Genomic DNA, 20,472 nt, shown 5'->3' with positions numbered 1-20,472 from the left:
GCACACAGCCACCACCATTTCCTTTAGAAAATCCACTTCTTGTTTGTCAGGCACACACACCATTATCAACACCCTTAGGGGACCACATAAAGGATCTGAGGTGGATTTGGCCTTACCAAGATAGGAACAGGCACGTACAGAGGGACTGGAGAAGTTCTCAGGAGTACCTGTGTATGCATTTATGGCTACTCTGAGTCCTAAGGAGATAGACAGGGGTTTGAGGATGACGGCATATGATGATGATGGCCATCAAGACTGACTTGGTAGTGACAGCTCACCGAGCTTCCATCTGCTTTGCCTAGGCTTTCCTGGAAAAAAAATGATGTGCTCAAAACTGAGACATCTGTGCAAATTAGCAGTGAAACAAGGAGCTACTTGTTTTTACTTCAGGATAAACATGGTGAACCCTGCACTTTGGCCAGGCAGCTCTTTGGCTAACCACACTGACTCTGCTGGGATCCTGCACTGGGACTGCAAACCTCAGTAGGCTCTTTCAGTAGAAACACACATATTTTACAGTACCATTTCTAAAGGGCCAGTGAGTTATACCATGTACTCACTCAAATAGGCACTGATTAGGGAATGGGCAGATCCTCTGGAGTAAAATGATAACAAAGTAAAATATAAAACAGAAATAATGACTCCTTTTTCTATATTCATATATATGTACCCTTTTTCTATATTTTTATATATATATATATATATATATACACACCCTTTAACATCTATGGACAAAAATGCCCTGCCAGAACAAGGCAATACTTTATTCACATTATTAACAAGGACATACATATATTACTCACCTAATTTGGCAACATTTAACATTTCTATTCAACATAGAAATTCTAATCTGTTTAAAGCATAAATGACTACGGTATTGCAGATACTGGAAAACCCCCTCCAGCTTCTAGGAGATGATGCACTGTAAGTGAACTTGAATACACTGGAAAAGACAAGATGGCAGATTTTTCACAATCTTTCTGCTACTAAAGTCAACTAAGTATACCAATAACAGAGAACATTGATACCAAAGACAACAGTAGTATCTTAGAACTTTAACACAATTAGGCAAGAGATCCTGGGCAGTGCCCAGCTCAGAAGGGCAAAAGAATGCAAGCTCATTCTATTTCCTTACTCTAGCAATGTTTGCTATCTGGACTTTAAACACTGTTTTACTGCTGCCTATCCATGTTTTCAGTTCACTTCTCTTTGCTGAGATGGCTCTACCCTACAGAAGAATGAACACCGAGTTTTGTGTTTCACAGTAAGCACAGCTGAAGGACTAACACTTCCTCTCATGCACATTCTACCACCAGAAGTCATTTCCCCATCAGAAGAGGGGAGCCATTCAGCGCAGCAGTCCTTCACCCCACGGGTGGCACTCGACCTCCTCTGGGAGCCCAGGCCATGCTAGAGCTGCCCGAGGCCACTGGCAGTGTTTCCACTGGGGCTCAGACTTGCTCCCCAACACCGCACCAACCCCACCACCACCAACCACTAGGGACAAGGGCAGCTGGGGACCCTTCCAGTGGCTCTTGGTGGCCTCTCCCACTAAGAAGCAGCAAGACCAGCCACCTCTCCAGCCCTCAGGACACAAAAAAGCCCCAGAGCGAGGGTAACGTGGCATAAAACCCCCAAAGTGACATATGGGGAAAGCGTGCACCGGGACACAGTCCACCCCGAGAGCGGCGAGCGCCCAAGAAGCGCTCCCTTCCCTTCCCTTCCCTTCCCTTCCCTTCCCTTCCCTTCCCTTCCCTTCCCTTCATCTGAGGGAAGCCTCCTCGGCGCGGCCGCCCCAGTCCCATCCCCGAAGCTAGGCCGCGGAGACCCCAGTCGGGCCCGGGGACCCTGCGGCCCCTCAACAGCCCGTGAGGTGGCGGGGCAGGGCCGGGCCTGCGCGGCCAGCGGCAGCGCCTGAGGTGTCCCGCGCCCATTGGCCGGCATTGCGGCGGGGCGGGGCGGGGCGGGGAGGCGGTGGGACGGCTAGGCTCCGCGCCAACCTCCTCCGCCCCCGGGGAAAGAGTGGGGCGGAGCCGGTCTCGCTCGGCGGCCCCGGGATGAAACAGCTGCCTCGGCCCCGCGGCGGCCCTTTAAATAGCTGCTGCTGCCGCTGCTGCTCCACTCGTAGCGGACCGTTGTCCTGAGCTCGCTGAGCATCCTCACCGCAGTCTCCCGCCAGATCCGCGGTGGCGGGGCAGAGCCGCTCCCGCCCACTGTAAGTGTCTGGGCTGCAGCTCCGGTGCCGCCCGCGGGTCCCTGCTCTGCCTTCACCGGGGGTTCCCGGGGCGGTGGCTGCCTTTCCCTCCAGCGGCCGCCTCCTCCTCAGCGTGGGGCCGGGTTGCGGCCGGGGGACTGCTCCGCGCTGCGGCCGGCAGGAACCTTTTGCTGGGCTCCCGAGATGGAGCCGGCGGGGGTCGGCCCCGGCCCGAGCCGCCTGGGAAGAGAGTGGGGTCGGCTGCTGCCTGTTTCTTTCACGAAGGAGGAGGCCGGAGCTGCGGTCTCCGCGCTGGCGACGCCTCTCCCAGCTGAGGGGCTCCGGGGACGGACTGGGAAGTAGGCCCGGTCCGGGGGTCCCGGCTTGGCGCGGCTCTGCACGCAACGGGGCACGCAGCTCCCCCACGCTGCGGCCTCGGCTTGTGCCTGGAGCTATCGCGGCATCGGTAACTCCCCGGCCCGAGGGGCGGTATTTGTGTTAGCAGGCTTCACAGCGACCGCAGAAAACGCTTCCTCAACGGTTTGTGTGTGCCAGCGCCCCTGGAGCGGGGCAGGCTCTGAAGCCTTCCCGGGTGGGAGAGAGTAACTGCAGCCCATGTCAAGAGATCAGCTGCGAGGAAGTGTTTTTCCCCGTGCCAGCACAATAAAATCGCCAATCATTAATTACCTGTTACTTCCTTGAATTTTTGGCCAGGATTTTCAAATCCTGATTCTCTTTTTTTCCTTCTTCTCTTAATAGAGTAATCATGTTTGACATTAAGAAGATTTGCTGCATTGGGGCTGGCTATGTTGGTGGCCCAACCTGTAGTGTGATTGCACAAATGTGCCCCAATATCAAAGTTACTGTTGTGGATGTCAATGAGGCCAGAATCAATGCCTGGAATTCGGATACGCTCCCCATCTATGAGGTAAACTTCCCTCACTGTTCTCTCTTCTTCCATCCAGTGTTGCATTTGCTTCCCTCTTCCCACCGCATGGCATTTCTACATGGCCCACCTCTGAATCTTTATAAGTATAGCACAGTGATGTCCTTCAAAAAGATTATTCTGGAACATTTGCTTGTTGCTACTGCTCACTAAATCAGATTTTGAAAATATCTTAATATGTCTGGTGCAGGCAGGTATTTAAGGATTATATATGAGGAGCTTACTAAGGAAAAATGTGTATACAGTGAACTGTGCTAAATCACACTGACTTTCTTTCAGAACCCAGTTTAGTCATAGCCTAGTTCTCTTACTTAGTTTCAGATGTTATTTGCTGTGTTGTAGCACTATATGAATGTGTAATGCTGAGTGGTGAGCTTTATTCCAATCCTGAATACTGCCAAAAGCCAATTGGTGCTGCCCATCTTAACCCTATTATAAGATGGGAACGGTCATGTTCCTGATTCACTTGTGCTGTAAAACCTTCCATCTGGTCCTGGAAGACTAGGCCAGGTAAAGATTACTTTAAGTTTATCACAGTGTCACTTCTTCATTACAGAATTACATCAATAAAGCATTTAAATAGATTTTCCTTCTTCAGAACTTGGTTTTTTACTCCTTTTCTTTTCACACTTAAAGAATAGGTCTCTTTCTTTCCTTAAATCTTTCATGAGATGCACAAAAGATTTCATTTTATACATTTGAGCTCTTTTCTTTAACAGGAGGGAAAGCTTACCTTCACTTGGCTCCAAAAAACAAGGCATGTTGCCTTGTACTTGGTTACTTTTTTGCTATAAGAAGTCTTTTGATTCCTGTCTGTGCTGTAACTCTAATGCAGTTTTTCTCTCTTCAAATAAAACCTGTGACTCTTTAAGTGAAGATGAATAGGCCTCCTTTGTCATTCATATTCAAAAGAAAATGTGTATAATGCTCAGATTAGCAGATGAGACATCAATAAAGATCATGAAAGCAAGTACATTGTTTTCTATAACTACTTAGACTGAATGAGCTAAGGTAGAGCTAGTCTTGGCATGTAAAAAAAAAAAAAGGCCAACAAGAAAAACCTACCTCACAACATCTGCTTCCTGGAATAGTGTCCTTTGCTTGCAAAGAATGTACAAAAACTGCCAAGAATTAGTTCAGGCAGTTATAAAATTGAGTCATTGCACAGTGAGGTTTTGGGGGGGGGGGGTGGGGTGGGTGGGATTTGTATTTTCTTTTTTTCTTTCCAGTGTTAGAAATTGTCTAATGGACTGCTTTTCTATTTACATCACAATGGTTGTTACAACCCATCAAATGTTATGTGTTATTCTGCCTGTGTTGACCTTTATTTTCCTTTTAAGTAGGCATTTGATATAAATGAGACAGCAAAAATTACTTGCACAAAAAAGCTTCTGCTTTGTTTTCCTCTTTCCAGTGAACCTTTGCCTTTCTGGCACTCGCTCAGATCTCTCATGTCATGATAAGCTACTCTCAAGGTGGAGATTTGATTGCCATGTTAGAGTGTATGACTTCATTTTTCAAACAAAACTAAAGGCTTCTTTTATCTATGACAACTATATCTTCATTAAATAATGTTGTAGGCCATTCTAACACAGAGGATTGATCATGTACACATGGACTCCTGCTCCTCTTGTCTGAGTGGAGGCCTTAAGAGAAGGGGAATTGTTATAGTACAGCATGTGTCACTGCAAAGAATCTCATCAAATCGTACCTGTGATTCTTCCACACTGCAGGTGTGGTATCATGATAAGTTCAATTTGGTTCAAAGATATGTGGCTGCCAGGGGTGGTCATTTCCTGTGTGTCTCCACTGCCTGCCTTTCAGTGGATCTGGGCTTGCTAATTTGGTGGCAGACCTCTTTATGGGTTTTTCATTAAATCAGTTTTAGATCTGATGTTGGGAAGATCATGGAATGTGTAGCTGAGAGAAAAAGAGTGTTGGAACCATCAATTTTCTTTGCAGCCTAAGGAATATTGTAAGACTTCTTGAGTTTAAACATTACAGGTATTTCTTTAATTGCTTCTCATGCTAATAGAATTGAGCATGGGAATAACTGAAGTCTAAAATCCAGTTGTGCAAGTAAAAATTCAGTGTGATGGAAAGCTTTTCAAGACGGTGTTTTGAGTATTTTGAATACAAAAGGGTTTTATTTATTTCACTATGCAAATCTACAGAAACTTTACATCTGGCAGGCTGAAAACATGCCATACTGAGGGAAAGTAAAAAGTCCTTCTGTATCTGAAATGTCGGTTTGGGCATGTGGTTTACTGTTCTTCTACCTTCATTAATCTTGACTGCCTTTTTTTTTTTTTTTTTTTCCAGCCAGGGTTAAAAGAAGTGGTAGAATCCTGTCGAGGAAGAAACCTCTTCTTTTCCACCAGTATTGATGATGCCATTAGAGAAGCTGATCTTGTATTTATTTCTGTAAGTTGAGGGGGAGAAGGTGGTTGTGTGTGGTGTGGTTGTCTTTTTTGTTCAGTGATTGTTTTTTTGTTTGCTTTTCTCTTATCAAATCATTGTTTCTATTACATTAGGAAGAGGCCTTTGTTTTGTCATGTAGATTCAGTTAGAAATGTATTGTGTCGCAGTTTTCTCCTTGTCTTTTTGGGTACTGTGGCAAAAGTGTTAAGTAACCTTATTTTCTTTTTGTGTTTTTTATAGCCAGTAGAACATCTAACAAAGAAACAGGCTCTAAATCAAAATGAAAATGTCGATAACTAGTTTGGTTAGATGTCTGGGGTCTTAGGGTAGAATATAGTGTGTATCTGTCTTTGCAGTGTACTACTGAAATCTATGGGACTTTCGTAATGATATGGTTCCCAGATAGGGATGTAAAGTCATCCTGATTATTTGGTTACAAAGACAACTTATTTCTAGAAGCTTTAAAGAAAAAAAAAGGGGGGGGGGGGCCTGGCTGGCTTTAATATTTTCTAGCTTTAATATTTCTAAGCTGCTGATACCACTTAGAGGATCCAGTCAAACATAAATAGTGTGATGTTTTGTAATCTAGACAGCTGTTCCTAATGCAGAATGCAAAAGGACTGCTTGCTATTCATCTTGGTAGGCCACAGTTCATTTTTTTTGTTACTTCAGTCATCTTCTCTTGAGAGCTCCTCTTTGTTAGGGCACCTCAGTACAGAGCTCTTTCTGATAGTAATTTTCTCCATTCATTAAGTCTAAAATGAATGCTACTTCTCTGGAGGATTGCCACTAATACAGCCCGTATATTGCCACCTGTCCTTGGCTTAAAGCATGCTGTTGTGTTTTGCATGTTGTTGCCATTTCTTTCAGTTTGTAATAAAAAGGACCCTCTGTCTTAATTTAAGTGATGTGTTTTCCCTCATGTTGCCTTTTCTGTTTACCTCAGCATAGCAATTTTCAGCAGCTCTACACTTAGTTTAAACCCACTTAGCAATGAAACCTGTAACTACTTCACTAGCTGCAAGATTGTGTATCATACTCCTAACATGGGACAGGAAACAAAAGGTGGCTGGCACTAATCATGAAAAAATTACTGGTGTTTCTAGAATAAGTTTCACTGAATCCTATGAAGGTTCTATGAATTGCTCTTGTTTAAACTCTATTTGAATAGAGGCCAGTGAGCTTGCTTTACATGACAAAATGGGTGATGGAGAAAGCCAATAGCTGTTCATCTGAATAAAGATTATGGGCTCGAAGCAAGCTGGACTCAGGGAAGGAAAATGTCTTTTTCATTATAACAATTGCACCTATTGTGTAAAATTTCTTCCCTCTCCATGTATTTGTAATTAGGTTAACACTCCAACAAAGACCTATGGCATGGGAAAAGGCCGAGCAGCTGACCTGAAATACATTGAAGCTTGTGCTAGACGAATTGTGCAAAATTCAAATGGCTATAAAATTGTCACTGAGAAAAGCACAGTTCCAGTACGTGCTGCAGAGAGCATTCGTAGAATATTTGATGCTAATACTAAGCCTAACTTAGATTTGCAGGTAAGTGTAATCTTTGAGTTTTATATTTAAAGGCTGGTTGTTGCTTTTGGCTGTTACCTGTTCTTTCTGTGCTCTAGGTGCTGTCTAACCCAGAGTTCCTTGCAGAAGGAACAGCCATCAAGGACCTGAAGAACCCAGATAGAGTGCTTATCGGTGGAGATGATTCTCCAGAGGGACAGAAAGCTGTCCGTGCTCTTTGTGCTGTTTATGAGCACTGGGTGCCCAAAGAAAAAATTCTCACAACCAATACGTGGTCATCAGAGCTTTCTAAACTGGTTAGTGTTATTTACCTCTGCTGTCTGCAATGAGCAATGGGTGTAAGCGAGACAAAGAAGACTCAGAGTGAGACTTAAGTTCACTGATGCTGAGTGATGCAGCTAGAAAAGACAAACATAATTGGGAGGACCCAGTATGTATGTCAAAGGATATTCATCTTTTCCAGTTATTTCAGCTGAGCTAACAGATGATATAAACTTTCCCTGAAATCCTTTTCTTACTTTTATTGCTATGTTATTTATTACTAAGAGTAAACTTTCAGTGCTCTGGAAACAGGTTACCATCATGAAAACAGGTTGAACTCTGCAAGTTAAAAACTACATTATTTTGCTTGGGTGCCATTAACTGGCATTTATGTATCAAAGTGCTTATGTTACCATTTTTGTATCTCAGCAGAGTTACAGAGTTAAAGTAATTCTTCCAGTAGTAACTCACTTAGGTCCATGGGCATCTTGATTTCTCAAAAAATCTAAGTTCTCCTCGTTATGTGTTTTATCTACAGGCAGCTAATGCTTTCCTTGCCCAAAGAATCAGCAGCATTAACTCAATCAGTGCTCTGTGTGAAGCAACAGGAGCAGATGTTGAAGAAGTAGCAAGAGCTATTGGAACAGACCAAAGAATTGGAAATAAGTTTCTCAAAGCCAGTGTTGGTAAATGAAAAATCTGGGGGTTGGGATTTTTTCCCTTCTGGACTTCTGTTTAACAGTGCAATAAGTCTACTAGAAGTGTTTTGAAGTAAGTGATCTGATACTCTAAAATCTTCTACAGAATGAAACTATTGCTGCAGAGTACTAGCATAAATCAGTTTTGCTGGTAGTATGTCTAGGACTGAGGTTGCTCTAGAAGCTGGCAGTCTGAAAGCTGAGAGTTCAGAGTGTATGGTTTATCCTGCCTGAGACTCTGGAAAGAAAAGCCACAACTTTATTTTTCTTAAGCATCACTGATGATAGTGCTCTCCAAAATGTCTTCCTGATTGTAACTGCTGCAGTCTTGTTCAGGAGTTGATGCCAGTGGCCTGAGGAAGAGGGTACCTCTAGGTCAGAGTGTGTGATGGCAACTCCTAATTTGTAGAATGAATTCAGTTGTTCAAATATACTAGAGGGTAAGATGTGATGAAGTTGTGATACATCAAACTTGCAAACTTATAGAATAAGACTAAAGCATGTCTATATGGCTACAGTCTACATGTTAAAAAGAATGTATGACTTTAACCTTATTAAATATAACCTCTCATAGAGCCTATGCAAGAGTGAAAAGCAGATAACAAAAAATTACCAAAATTCCTATTAGGTTACTATAATTTCTTTTACAACATGTTGCATCTGAGACTCTGCTGAGCAAAGTAAGGGGTCAAAGATCCCACTGTTAATTGTCTCAGTTGTCCCCTGGCTATAGTGATCTTTGTTTCTTGGCAGTGATTAGCTATCCATTTGGTGATGAGGGAGGAAAGAACTCTGATTAACATACTTGTTCTGAGAAATGTTAATCTAAATCTCTAAGTGGAGGGAGAGCAAAAACTTAGGAGCTTGTCTACCCACTTGTAATAACAAAAAACCTAGGGGCTACCATATGTTTCCATGAGACTGGGTTAAAACTTCCATTGACCTCAGTGCGACCTGAAGCAGATTTTAAGGCTTCTGTAACTGACTACATAAGTCTGGGAGCTGGATTTTGAGAGATACATAAGTTTTCATTTGCTAGAAGCAAAATACTTGGGGAAAAAACATAATGGTGACTATTTCTGGCTGCAAAAAAATTACTTGATTCCAGTGGCTGGTTTACAGTAGTACCTTAGTCACCTGTCAAATAACCATTTTCTCTTTCAGGGTTTGGAGGTAGCTGTTTTCAGAAGGATGTCTTGAATTTAGTATACCTCTGTGAGGCACTGAACTTACCTGAAGTAGCCCGCTACTGGCAACAGGTACAAGTTCTTCACCAATTTTTTGAGGGAGTTGTATTTCTTAAGCTTTCAGGTATCAAGCATTGAGCTTTTGAGCGTTGTTCACATGTAATCTGTGTTTCAGCTTTAAGGAATAGATATTGATCATCTGTACATTTTAGGGCCCTCAGCCTAACACTGGCATTTGATACTTGTTTGTGGGGGTTTTTTTATGAATTAAATTATCTGTATCAAATGGATTGGGAAGTTGTCTAGAAGTAGCAGTAGAAAATGTGAACCACAAGTATGCCTGGAGTCCAGTATTTCTCTTGTGCTTAGTTATTTCCATCTACTTTGAATTTAAAGCTTCTCTTTTCCTCAGGGTCTACTTTTACAATGCCTTTTCTGAAACAACTTGGCAGTATTTTATAAATGAACATGGTTGCTGCTGCTCCCTGGTTAATAATAAGAATGGTTGGGAAGATGGGGATGGTCTCAGGCCTAGCACCAATGCAGCAATTCCAGGATGACCAGCCTGTACTAGCAAGTGCTTCCCTACTAACTGGTGAAAGGACCTCACCCCTCTCCCCAGTACTGACTGAAGAGGCAGCTTTGACATGTGTGGCATGGTCAAAAGAACAGCTTTATTTTCCTGATTTAGGCTATGGTGATTAAGGCTGCCTAGCAGATGCCCCCAAAATACCCAGCACATGATTTGCCTACCTTATTAGTGGCTTTTCTTTTTTTTTTTTTTTAATATTCCTTTTGGCTAGCATTTCCCCCTTACCTTTTCTCCATCCCAGTCTGGTGTCAAATAAATAACCTGCCAATATTAATTACTACTTCATCTTTGATTCAGTTGTGCCACATCGATGCTTAAATCTAGTTTTCTTATACTGTTACCTGGGTCATCATGGCCATGTGGTACTATTGAAGGGGTTACTTAAGCTCTGTTGGCTTTGCAAAGTTCTATTTCCCAGAAGGTCTTTAATATTCCCTTCCAATTGTCTGAAGCTTGGTTTGATCTCACTCGTAATTTCCCTTAACTGCTTGTAGAACTCTGCCATCAGAGTTCTGTCTGTGACTTGTCAGCTTCTTGCATTATCTGTGATGTAGAAAGCCACTGGGCATCCTGTTCAGATAGTTTGACCTCCAGCCAGGGGCTAGTCAGCAGTTTAGTTACTTGCTTGCAACAGTTAATTCTTGCATGAATTGCTTGGAACAAGAAAGACATGTTTTATGCTGTCTGCCTTTAAAGAGGTGCAGATTGACATCTTAAAAACATACCTCATTAAGACATCTAGTCCATGGGGGAGAGGCTTTCAATCCCATCAGGAAAGAGGCTAATGTACTTCGTGGACCTTGTGTGGATTAAAAAGGCTAAAAACATTTTCACAGTCACTATGTGTGACACATAAGGAAGTGTACATCTGGCAATGGGATATCCACGTGACACCAAGTACTCTTAACACTGAAATTGCTTTCCATGATTCTGCCGGGAATACAGTAATGTATAGATTTAAAAAACAAGCCATCTGAAAAAATCCTAGCCTTTGCACTACATTATGCACACATGCTATCATGCATTAGCATATATAGTCACTGATTAAAATAGGATTTGATAAATTAACTGTAGATTTATCTTTGGCTTACTTATGACACTGAGTAAATACTTAGCTTTCTCTTTTAAGCCTGTATTAAACTTGTGTAGGTAGCTTGGCTTGATTGTTAATAGAATCTTCTATAGTTTGAAATTGCTTCCTTCTATACTATCATGTTTGATGTAACTTCAGGTAATAGACATGAATGACTATCAGAGAAGAAGATTTGCTTCCCGCATTATTGACAGCTTGTTCAATACTGTTGCTGATAAGAAGATAGCTATTTTAGGGTTTGCATTCAAAAAGGATACTGGGGACACAAGGTAAGAAAGCAAATTTTGTTCATTAATGTGGTTTCCCTCCACTTGTCACTAGCTACACAGTTAACTGCCCCAGCTGAATTGCATTAATAAAACCAGATCAGATATGGGACCCTTAAACTGTTGTGACTAAGTTGATTTGTAATAAGTATTAGTGTTTCTCAGCTGGGTGAGACAATTGATTCTTGACCTCTAGAGCATACTTGAATGGCTCAGAATCTAGAGCAGGTAACTGTAGTCCTTATTAACCTGTGTAAGCAAAGATAGATTTTTTTTTTTTTTTTCCTGACAGAGCCCTTCTATTCTCCACAGAAAAGAATGCAAATGTTTTTGCAAGCTGTTCTAAATTACTGTATGAAGCCAAAGTTTCAGCTTTGTTTCCCAAAGGTGGTTACTTCTGTTTTTCTGCAAAGCTCAAACTCAATACAACTGTCCAACTGCAGTTTGTGGGGAATGCTTATAAGCTTGGGGCCTTGTTAATTATGGTCAAAAGGTGTCCTGAAGCTTAGTATCTCTCTGGCATGATTCAGCAAGATGGATGTAAACTTGTTTTTTGTATTGCTCTCCTTGATGTCCCTCAAGATATCAAGTTTACTGCTGGCATGGATTACCACTATGATTTTTAATATAAAACTGGTATAAAAGCTCTGGCATTGCATAATATATCATGATACTTGAAGACTTTAATTGCTTACAACATGCCACCTGGTTCTTTGATTCACTTCCCTAGGGAGTCATCCAGTATCTATATTAGCAAGTATTTAATGGATGAAGGAGCAAAGCTCCATATCTATGATCCTAAAGTACCTAAGGAACAAATAATCTTGGATCTCTCACATCTGGGTGTCTCAGAAGATAACCAAGGTAAGAATGCTCATGTAAAGCTTACTTTTTCCTTCCCACCCTACTCTCAAAACACACAAGTCAGGTTAAATACTGTAAATTTATCTTCAGATTTTCACCATGACGATGGTTACACTTATTAAAGATTGTTATAGGTCAGAGGGTTACTGTAACTCTTCCTCCTTTCCCCATAGCTTCTATAGCTAAATACTGATTATGTACTATTGTGGGTTTTTTTCTTTTGATAGCCACTTGAACACATGCAAAGAATTTTCTTTGCCTAATTGAAAGGAAGAGAGAGAATGTCCATAAGTAGAAGAGAATAATGTTGTTCTGTCAGCTCCTTTTGTGTACTGAGTCCTACCTGCTACTGCTGTCCTGGGTTCAGCAGTACCAGTAACTTGCTGTAGTTCTTGCTTGCATATATAAAGTACAAATAAAGAAATAATTCTGGAATTCACTGTAGAGCATTCTTCCCCTGTATTTCTTCCAAATTTGTTTCCTTAAATTCAAGAAGACTTTAAGGTAATCATCTATAACTAGAAATTTCTTGGAGAGACGTAGGGGGAATTTGAGATTTTTTTTGTTCCATTTTCATATTGGAGAGGGGGAGAATAGAGATGATGAATGGGGGAGAAGGATGGATCAGATGTGAAGAGAATGGTGGAAAATGAACTGTGATGGAGTGAAAGGTGTTATGTTTTTTGACATGCCTTTGAGTTAGAGGGGGAACTGCTGAGGCAGTCAGGATGAAGGCAGCTGCTAGTAAGCCATGTGTATCTTTTGTAGTGTGAATGGAGTTAAATACAAACTGTTACATGCTGTGTTGTAGAGGCAGTGACCTTTGTGACAGTTGGTATGTGAACACTCCATAGTAACTTCTAGTTCTAGAGATGCTCTTGACTGTTTAAAACAAATTTGAATGCTTAACTTCAAACACTTAAGTGCTCTGACTGTTCAGATGCTGGGTACTAGCTGCTTTCACTCAAGTAAGGGAAATCAAAGTGATAAAGATCTTGATAGTAAACATCTCTAGGTAAGTGACTTGAAAGTTGGGGTTTGTGTAGGGCAGGAAGAAGACTTGTTTGCCAGTAGTGCAGCAGATTGATGGTTAAGTATGTGTGCAGAACAGAACTTTTATTTTTCCTTCTGTTACAGTGTCTCGGTTGGTCACTATCAGTAAAGACCCCTACGAAGCCTGTGATGGAGCTCATGCCCTTGTAATTTGCACTGAATGGGACATGTTTAAGGTAAATCTTATCTTCAATTTAAACTTAAGAAAAAAAGAGGGAGTGTTATGCTACTGCTTTATTCTACCTGCTTTAATTGCCTTTTACAGGAGTTGGATTATGAACGTATTCATAAGAAGATGCTGAAGCCTGCATTTATCTTTGATGGTAGGAGACTTCTAGATGATCTTCACAATGAGCTACAAGTCATTGGCTTCCAGGTAATCAGCTGCATGACGCTGCTTACGTTTCTGTCTGTCTGCTTTCTTCCTTCTTTTCTCTCCTTCTGCAGTGACTGAGTAGCAACTGAAAAAATCCTCTTCTAAACCTATCTATCTGTACTTCAGTCTCCTCATTAGCACTGTCTTCCTCCATTAATTACCTTACTGTTTTCATAGCTTACTGTGTTAAAATCCAATCTGCATCAGACTAGGATGCTTATTCAGTAGTATAAGCATGCCTTAGAATCACAGAATCTGGATTTTTAGGTTGGAAAAGAGCATTGAGTTGAACCAACATCTGAATGCTGTTCTGCCCTTTGGACTGTGGAAATCATGCAGATTGAGATGGATGTAAAAACCTGCTAAATATCATTCTTAAGTTCTAGATAACCAGCAGGATAATTGCTTCCAAAACTAACCCCTTCACTGTTTCCTCAAGTCCTGCAGTCTTTGCTGCTACCACCCATCAGAAGGGCTGAGCTTAGCATTTGCTGTGTGTTATAACCTGTGCCACACCCTGTACCTGGAAACTTATTTGAACATCACCAGATGAAAAAGGCAACATCTAAAATTGACAGTAACAGGATAGCAGAGTATGCTTCCTTCAGAAGTAAATGGAAGCTGTAAGCACCTTTTCATTCTTCAGAAATGACATAAAGCAGGTTTACCTACAGTTGCAAGGTGTAGTGCAGGTAACATGCTTACCAGCCAGTGAGATCCTCCACTTGGACAGATTATTAAAAGAAGCTTTGGACTTTCCCTGAGTTCTGCACAAGCTGGCTGCCGCTGGACTTGAAAGCCTTGTATGTGAAGATGCTTCAGCATTTCACTGACTTATCTTCAGAAGTGTTACATGGGAAGCTAGAGAGGACTGATTAATGTCAGCCAGAAGATCAAAGCAATGGTCTGTGTTTACATCCAAGAGAGGGCCCAAAGCTTCTTAACTAAGCATTTTGCTAAGGTAATAGCAAATTATGTATCAAATTATAACCCATGTGATGTTTTTCTGAGGAGCTTTTGTGGGTCTGTGTCTTCAAAGACTTCCCAAATAAGAAGCTCTGTTTCATAGCTCTTGGGTAACTTTTATTTGACATTCTAGTTGAATTTTTAACCAATTTGTGAGTTTGCTTTCCAGAATCCAGTTTGTCATCCAGGTTTATTATCTGGATTTTTCATCCAGAATGTCATTATGAAGACATTCAACAGTTGACCTATATTTTCTGTGTGAAATAATAAGGATTTTGTCTTAAAAGGGCAGCCCCAAAATCTAATTTTCTAGGTACCAAGTCTTTTTAACTGCCCGTGTTTAAAAACTATTGTATATACAGCCTGATGCCAATAGCAATTCCATTACATACACTCCAAATTCATGGATTTGAGCTGTTATGTTGTGGGGTTTCTTTTATTCAACCTAGAGTTTAAAAAAACTTTAAACACACCTACCATTTCAATTATAACCTGTTTCCACAGTGAAGCTCAGTTTAGGGAATATGAATGTGAAGCTCTGTAATTATAGGTGAAGTAATTTCTGGTTTGGGAAAATCTGCTCAGATTTCAAGTAGAGAATGCAGAGTGAGCCTTGATTGCAGGGCTTGAAGCACTTCTAGCGTAGACAGAATGTGACTAATACTAAAATCACCAAATCTGTGAATAACCTGCATCTCACCTAGACACAATTGGAACAAAATCTACAAGCCAGATCACAGAATAAAACGTGTTTTATTCTGTGTACTCCTGAGTATTGTGATTACTTGCATAATGGCTACAGGATTCTTTATTGATGGATTCTTTATTGATGTTTTTTCTCCTGCTTAAACTATTCACTTATTTACACTGTTCATGAACAGGCTTGTATAAACTGATTTAACCAGCCAATTAAAGCTGTTACGGGCAAATACAGTACTTACACCTCACATGACTGTTTGAACAACTCTTTTCTAGAGTTCACTCAGATGTCTGTCTAAAATATATTCATCAAAATTCAGCGAAACTTAAAATAGCTGAATATTTCTTTTGGTGTTTTGCATCTGACCTGTCCTCCTTGAGAGGAAAGCCACAGATCTCCTTGCTTGCTGGGTGTCTGAACTGTTTTGTTACTTGGTGTTTTATCCTCCACAAGCTCTGTCCATGGTGATTTACATTAGTCTGACCTAGAAATTAGGAGAACCTGTCTTGCTCTTTGAATATTGCAGTGCCTGGCTTGTGTGTGTTGGCTTTTTTATGTGCTTTCTCTTGTACAGAGTTGACTGCCTTTAGCCTTTTAGAGTTGTGTTATTTCAAACACAACCCACTACATTAAGGGGGGGGTTGGGAATCTATCTGAATTTACTGGATATAATTTTTTAGACAAAGGAGGCTGAACTCACATCCTGTGAACACTCAGAAGCATTTTATGATTTCTGTTCTGATAGTCCTATGGAAGATGAGGCACATGAATTTTCAAATTAGCAAGATGCATGCAGCTTTAAATAGGCAAAGCAGGCACCTGTGGAAGGCTGTGTTTAATAAAAACCTTTTTGCAACTTCAATCCCAGAAAAACTGTCCCTGGGCACACTTTGCTTTGTGGCTTGTATTATTCTAGTGTCATGGTCCTGAATGTGATTTATAGTTTTCCTCATAGGCCAACATGCTCAGCTTAGCTTGCCACTTATGAAATGTGTTTTTCCTTTCAGATCGAAACAATCGGGAAGAAGGTGTCAGCCAAAAGAATTCCTTTTGCATCCTCATGTGAAATTCCTAAATTCAGCCTGCAGGATCCACCTGTCAAAAAGCCAAGAGTATAATGTTTGATAGGTGCTGAAGGAATTCTGTGGACCTTCTTAGTGATAATAACTGTAAGCCTATCCTTTTTTTAAGGAAAGATATTTTCATAAATGAAACCAATTTTACACTAGAAATGGTACCTGGTACATGTGAATTCAGTCTAATTTCAAATCTCTATTTTTATAGCTTTGTTACTGAAGGATGGTACAAATCTGTTTTTAATAATTAATCATCTTTTAAATGGAGAAGTTACCTTCAAACTGCAGATTTCTGCTTCTGGAAGTGTTCCTAAACTGCACTTTGAATGTTTCAAATTATATGAAAACAAAAGAAACGGTATCATTTTACTTCAGTCTCCTTATGGAGAGTGATCAGGTAATTCTTCACCCAGTTAAATGCTTGCTCTTAACTGGCATTGAAGTAAAAAGTGCTAAATGAATCTGGCAGGATTTGGGTTGAGCCCTAAAATAGAGCTGACTGCAACAATAATACCCCTATGCAGGTTCACTTTTTCTTAACTTTTGATTCTCTAGTTGTCTTGCCTACATTCCATGTGCAGCTACATAAATTGTTGATGTAATCAGATTCCTGGGGCAAGTCTTTCCAATACAACCCCTCTTCAGTAGAGGAGCATTCTGCTTGTTTGAACATTCAGTTTAAGCAGAATTACCTAATTTGGTGTCAGCCCAAGCAGAAAGCAAATACTGGCTTTGAAGCTACCTGATGGCTCTTTTTTGTTCCTTTCTGCTTACATACTTCATCTGAAAGCAGCTTTCTTAATGAATTTGCAAAAACTATTCCCTTCTGTTAAATTATGAAAAATAAAAATTCAGCCCCATAAATTAGTCAGCTTGCTACCTCATTTAATTAGCAGGAATAAATACTTCCTATCTTATCTTGTTTGTTTTTTTTTTTGCCTTATTATTTTATTTCTACTTGTTTTTATTATTCTCAATTGGCCAGTGAGATTAAAATACTTGAGATGACAGAGTTTGCATTTGGCTTGTTGCATGGGGTTGTGAAATGGAGGGGAGGATGGAAGAGGATGACCATGAACAGGTTTCAGACTAGAAAGCGTAGATGTCTTAGCTGAATAATCATAGTGTCGAGATGTTGGAGAATTATCCTTTAGCTAGTCATGTAATACCTTCTGAATTTATTCAATAGATGTGCCTTCAGTTATGCTGTATCAATGGTTAAACAGAGCACAAGATCAGTGTTGTCTTCATAATGAGTACTATTAAACTATTTACCCACAGAAATGTAGTTACAATTTAAGCTTTAGGACAGATATTTGAAGATTTAAGGAGCTTGTATTATCTACTGAAATTGTTACTCAAAACAGTGTTATCTGACTGAAATTGCTGTATCTTTGAACCAGGTGCTTTCAGATTCTGCATGTTAATGGTGTCCACACAGGGACTTGCTATGCAGTGATCACTCAGCACTTTGAGCAAATATGCCTCAGGCTTTTTGTCCCATCTTTCTATGAGGAGCACATCAGAAGCCACTCAAAGTGAGTGGGAATTGCGGGGGCTTAAAATCAAAGATGTCATCTTTCATCATGCATATCTTCCTGATTCATAAGCTGCTTTCATACAACACCTGCAGAGCAGGGACAACTCTGTGATACAGTTGTAGTATTTGTAAGCATTGCAATCCAACTGGTAGATCGCCCTGTCCTTGCAGGTGGGCATCCTCCTGAGCTACCTCTGCCCCTGCAGCACCTGAGAGGGGAGGCCTGTCACCTGTCCTTGCGGTACTGCCAGGTTCTGCTCAAAGGATCTCTTCTCCTGAATTGTGTTCAGGGTAGCACAGCACTGCTTCAGGGCTCATCTTAAGAGGGAGGGTGAGTAGAGGCTCCAGGAAATTGGGATGTATTTCAGAAATGCACACAGCTGCAATAGTGGTGCTTCTGAATGGGAGCTGTCCTCATGGTTTTGAAGTAGATGGATGAGCTGCTAAGCTCTTGTTTGAAACATTGCTCCTATTAGGAATGTGCAAGGCTGGTCAGTTTTCCTGAGGCATCAGGAGATGGAGGAGCTAGGCTCTATACTCCTATTCCTGCCCTGTTTCTCCTGCAGACTTAGTCAAAGCCCAGATAGTAACTTGTGGCTTAAGTTAGAAACACTCGGCAAGTTCGTGCTAGTGGGATCACTAACCCTTTTAGGAAAGGGGGGAGCAACAGATCCTTTCTGAAGGGCAACAAGGGGTAAAACTGGTACTGGCCCTTCCCTTACCTTCTCAGTCAGCTTATTTAGTTTCTTGGTGACTGCATTCTTTCAGTTCACCACTGGGTTTGTGGAATGAATTCAGTCTGAACAGTTTAACAGTAGAGCATGCCTTTGGGATACAGCAGTACTTACCTTGCATATGCAAGAGAACCTTACCACAGGCCGAAAGAGAGAGCTCCAGAAGCTTTTGTAGCACTATAAATCATAAGCCATCCTCTTCAGGGTACAGTTGCCAGGGAAGTAAGTGGAGGTGACTTTTATGCCTGCTTTGAAGGCTTGAGTAGTGCACATAGAGATGGGGTCTAATGCTATTGAGCCTTTGTCTATAGGATCTCACAGCAGGTAATTCTTGATGAGAATTGTGTAATGGGCTCCTGTGCTCTGAAATTATTTTTTATGGGGTTCTTAATAAAATGCAATCCCACAGCAGCACTAATTTTTTTTTTCACTGTAAAAATGGGAATACAAAGCAAATCCAGCTTTAATACAAGCCTGTAAATAGTATGATACAGACTGTGTTAATTAAGTCCTACCAAAGTCTTGCCAAATTGACTAATTGTAAATGCCAGGCAAGATGTACTGTTTTACTTGTGTGTCTGTGAAAGTAAAACTAGTCTGGGGCCACGTACATGTTGCCAAGAATATTGCACATGAATAGAAGACATGCATTTTTGACCAACACTAGTATAGGAGTGGTCAGTGGTGAGATTTTTATACTGGCCAACAAGTTTACACTTCTCTCTGTCAGCTGAAGTTCTTGTGCTATAGTCTTGCCCAACAGGTAAAGTTTAAAATGAACTGTAAAATAATGCAGGGAAATGAAACAGATTATCTGTCTGATTTAGGAATACTGGAGTTGGTTCTCATTACTTTTTCCATTACAAGCTAAGAATTTCCATTACAAACTGAATTTCCATTACAAGCTGCACATCTGCAGTAGGTTGCTGCATGTTGTAGTAAGGCATAAGTACTTGACATCCTTTTAAATGAAGGGGACACCAATATTACTGATCAAGCAGGAAAAAAAATTAAAACTATTCTTAAATGAACCCTAGCTTTTGATTTGACCTGAAGACTTGAAGCCACTGAAGATGCGGTTCTTTAGTTGCGTAACATTTAATTAAGCTTCATATGGTGTAGTGGATTGATGCAGTGATGCTAAAAAAGGCTGTTCCTTCTTTTAAAGCACTGTGTCAAATTGAAATCATATTCCCAGAACTCAATTTGATGTTTTTCTGATTGCAAGGAAGATTAATGTTTCTTAAAACATTTTATGGCTGCTTTGTTAAACAAACTGACAGAATAATGTGATTGACATTTTCTTTTTGTATGCCACTAAACATGAAACTTAATCGGAAACAAAAATGAGATAGTCATGAAACCTGTGCTGAATTTATAACCAGGAGTTCTGTGAGACGTTAGTGCTTTAACATGGAGTTGTGGAAAAACTGAAGGGGCGATAGCAAAGGAAGATGGTTGTAAAAGCAGGATTTCTTAACTAGGAGAAGAACTTCAGGGCTTGTCCTCAAATGTTCTTTTAAACAAAGCACCCCTCTAGTTTATGAAGTCAAAATGTGGCTGCTTTCCTTAGAAACCACAGCAAAACATGCAGTTAGAAAAATAGCTTATGTAGCTTCTGAAACTTGGTACCAGCTGGCAGTTGTGTAAAAGCCTAAGATCAATGTATAAGATAATTCTAAGATGAAGTAACACTGGACTGTATTTCCAGAAGCATTGTTTCTCTCACTGTAAAGAAATCATGGATAATTACTGTGTTATGTTTGATAATAGCTGTATGGCTCAGAACTCCTTTATTTTTCCTGTATTTCTGGCGTTGATATGCTGAAAGAGCAGTAACTTGGCAAAAGCTACACTAATACTCTGTTAAATCTGCTCTGTAAGCAAGCCAAAGCAAGCATTTATAGTAGGACCTATAATAAAGGCTGACAGATGTTAAAACGTGGGTATCCTGGGATTATTGTTGCACCCACCC

The 20,472-nt window shown here is 40.8% G+C and overlaps 1 protein-coding gene across 1 annotated transcript; it reads left to right on the top strand.

The window, feature by feature from the left end:
- Positions 1-2,035: 2,035 nt before the first annotated feature.
- On the top strand, positions 2,036-16,379 carry UGDH (UDP-glucose 6-dehydrogenase). Its single transcript, XM_062642422.1, has 12 exons — positions 2,036-2,215; positions 2,954-3,122; positions 5,463-5,564; positions 6,912-7,112; positions 7,190-7,387; positions 7,891-8,038; positions 9,215-9,309; positions 11,061-11,191; positions 11,919-12,052; positions 13,190-13,281; positions 13,371-13,481; positions 16,155-16,379. Exons 2-12 carry the CDS (start codon positions 2,961-2,963, stop codon positions 16,263-16,265), a joined length of 1,485 nt encoding a protein of 494 aa, XP_062498406.1. The 5' UTR covers positions 2,036-2,215; positions 2,954-2,960; the 3' UTR covers positions 16,266-16,379.
- Positions 16,380-20,472: the final 4,093 nt, after the last annotated feature.

The sequence above is a fragment of the Pezoporus occidentalis genome, unplaced genomic scaffold, assembly GCF_034315485.1.
Source record: "Pezoporus occidentalis ecotype Australia unplaced genomic scaffold, CSIRO_AGI_Poc_V1 ctg71, whole genome shotgun sequence".
Classification (NCBI taxonomy): Eukaryota; Metazoa; Chordata; class Aves; order Psittaciformes; family Psittacidae; genus Pezoporus; species Pezoporus occidentalis.
This window is presented reverse-complemented; position numbering and strand designations above follow the sequence as displayed.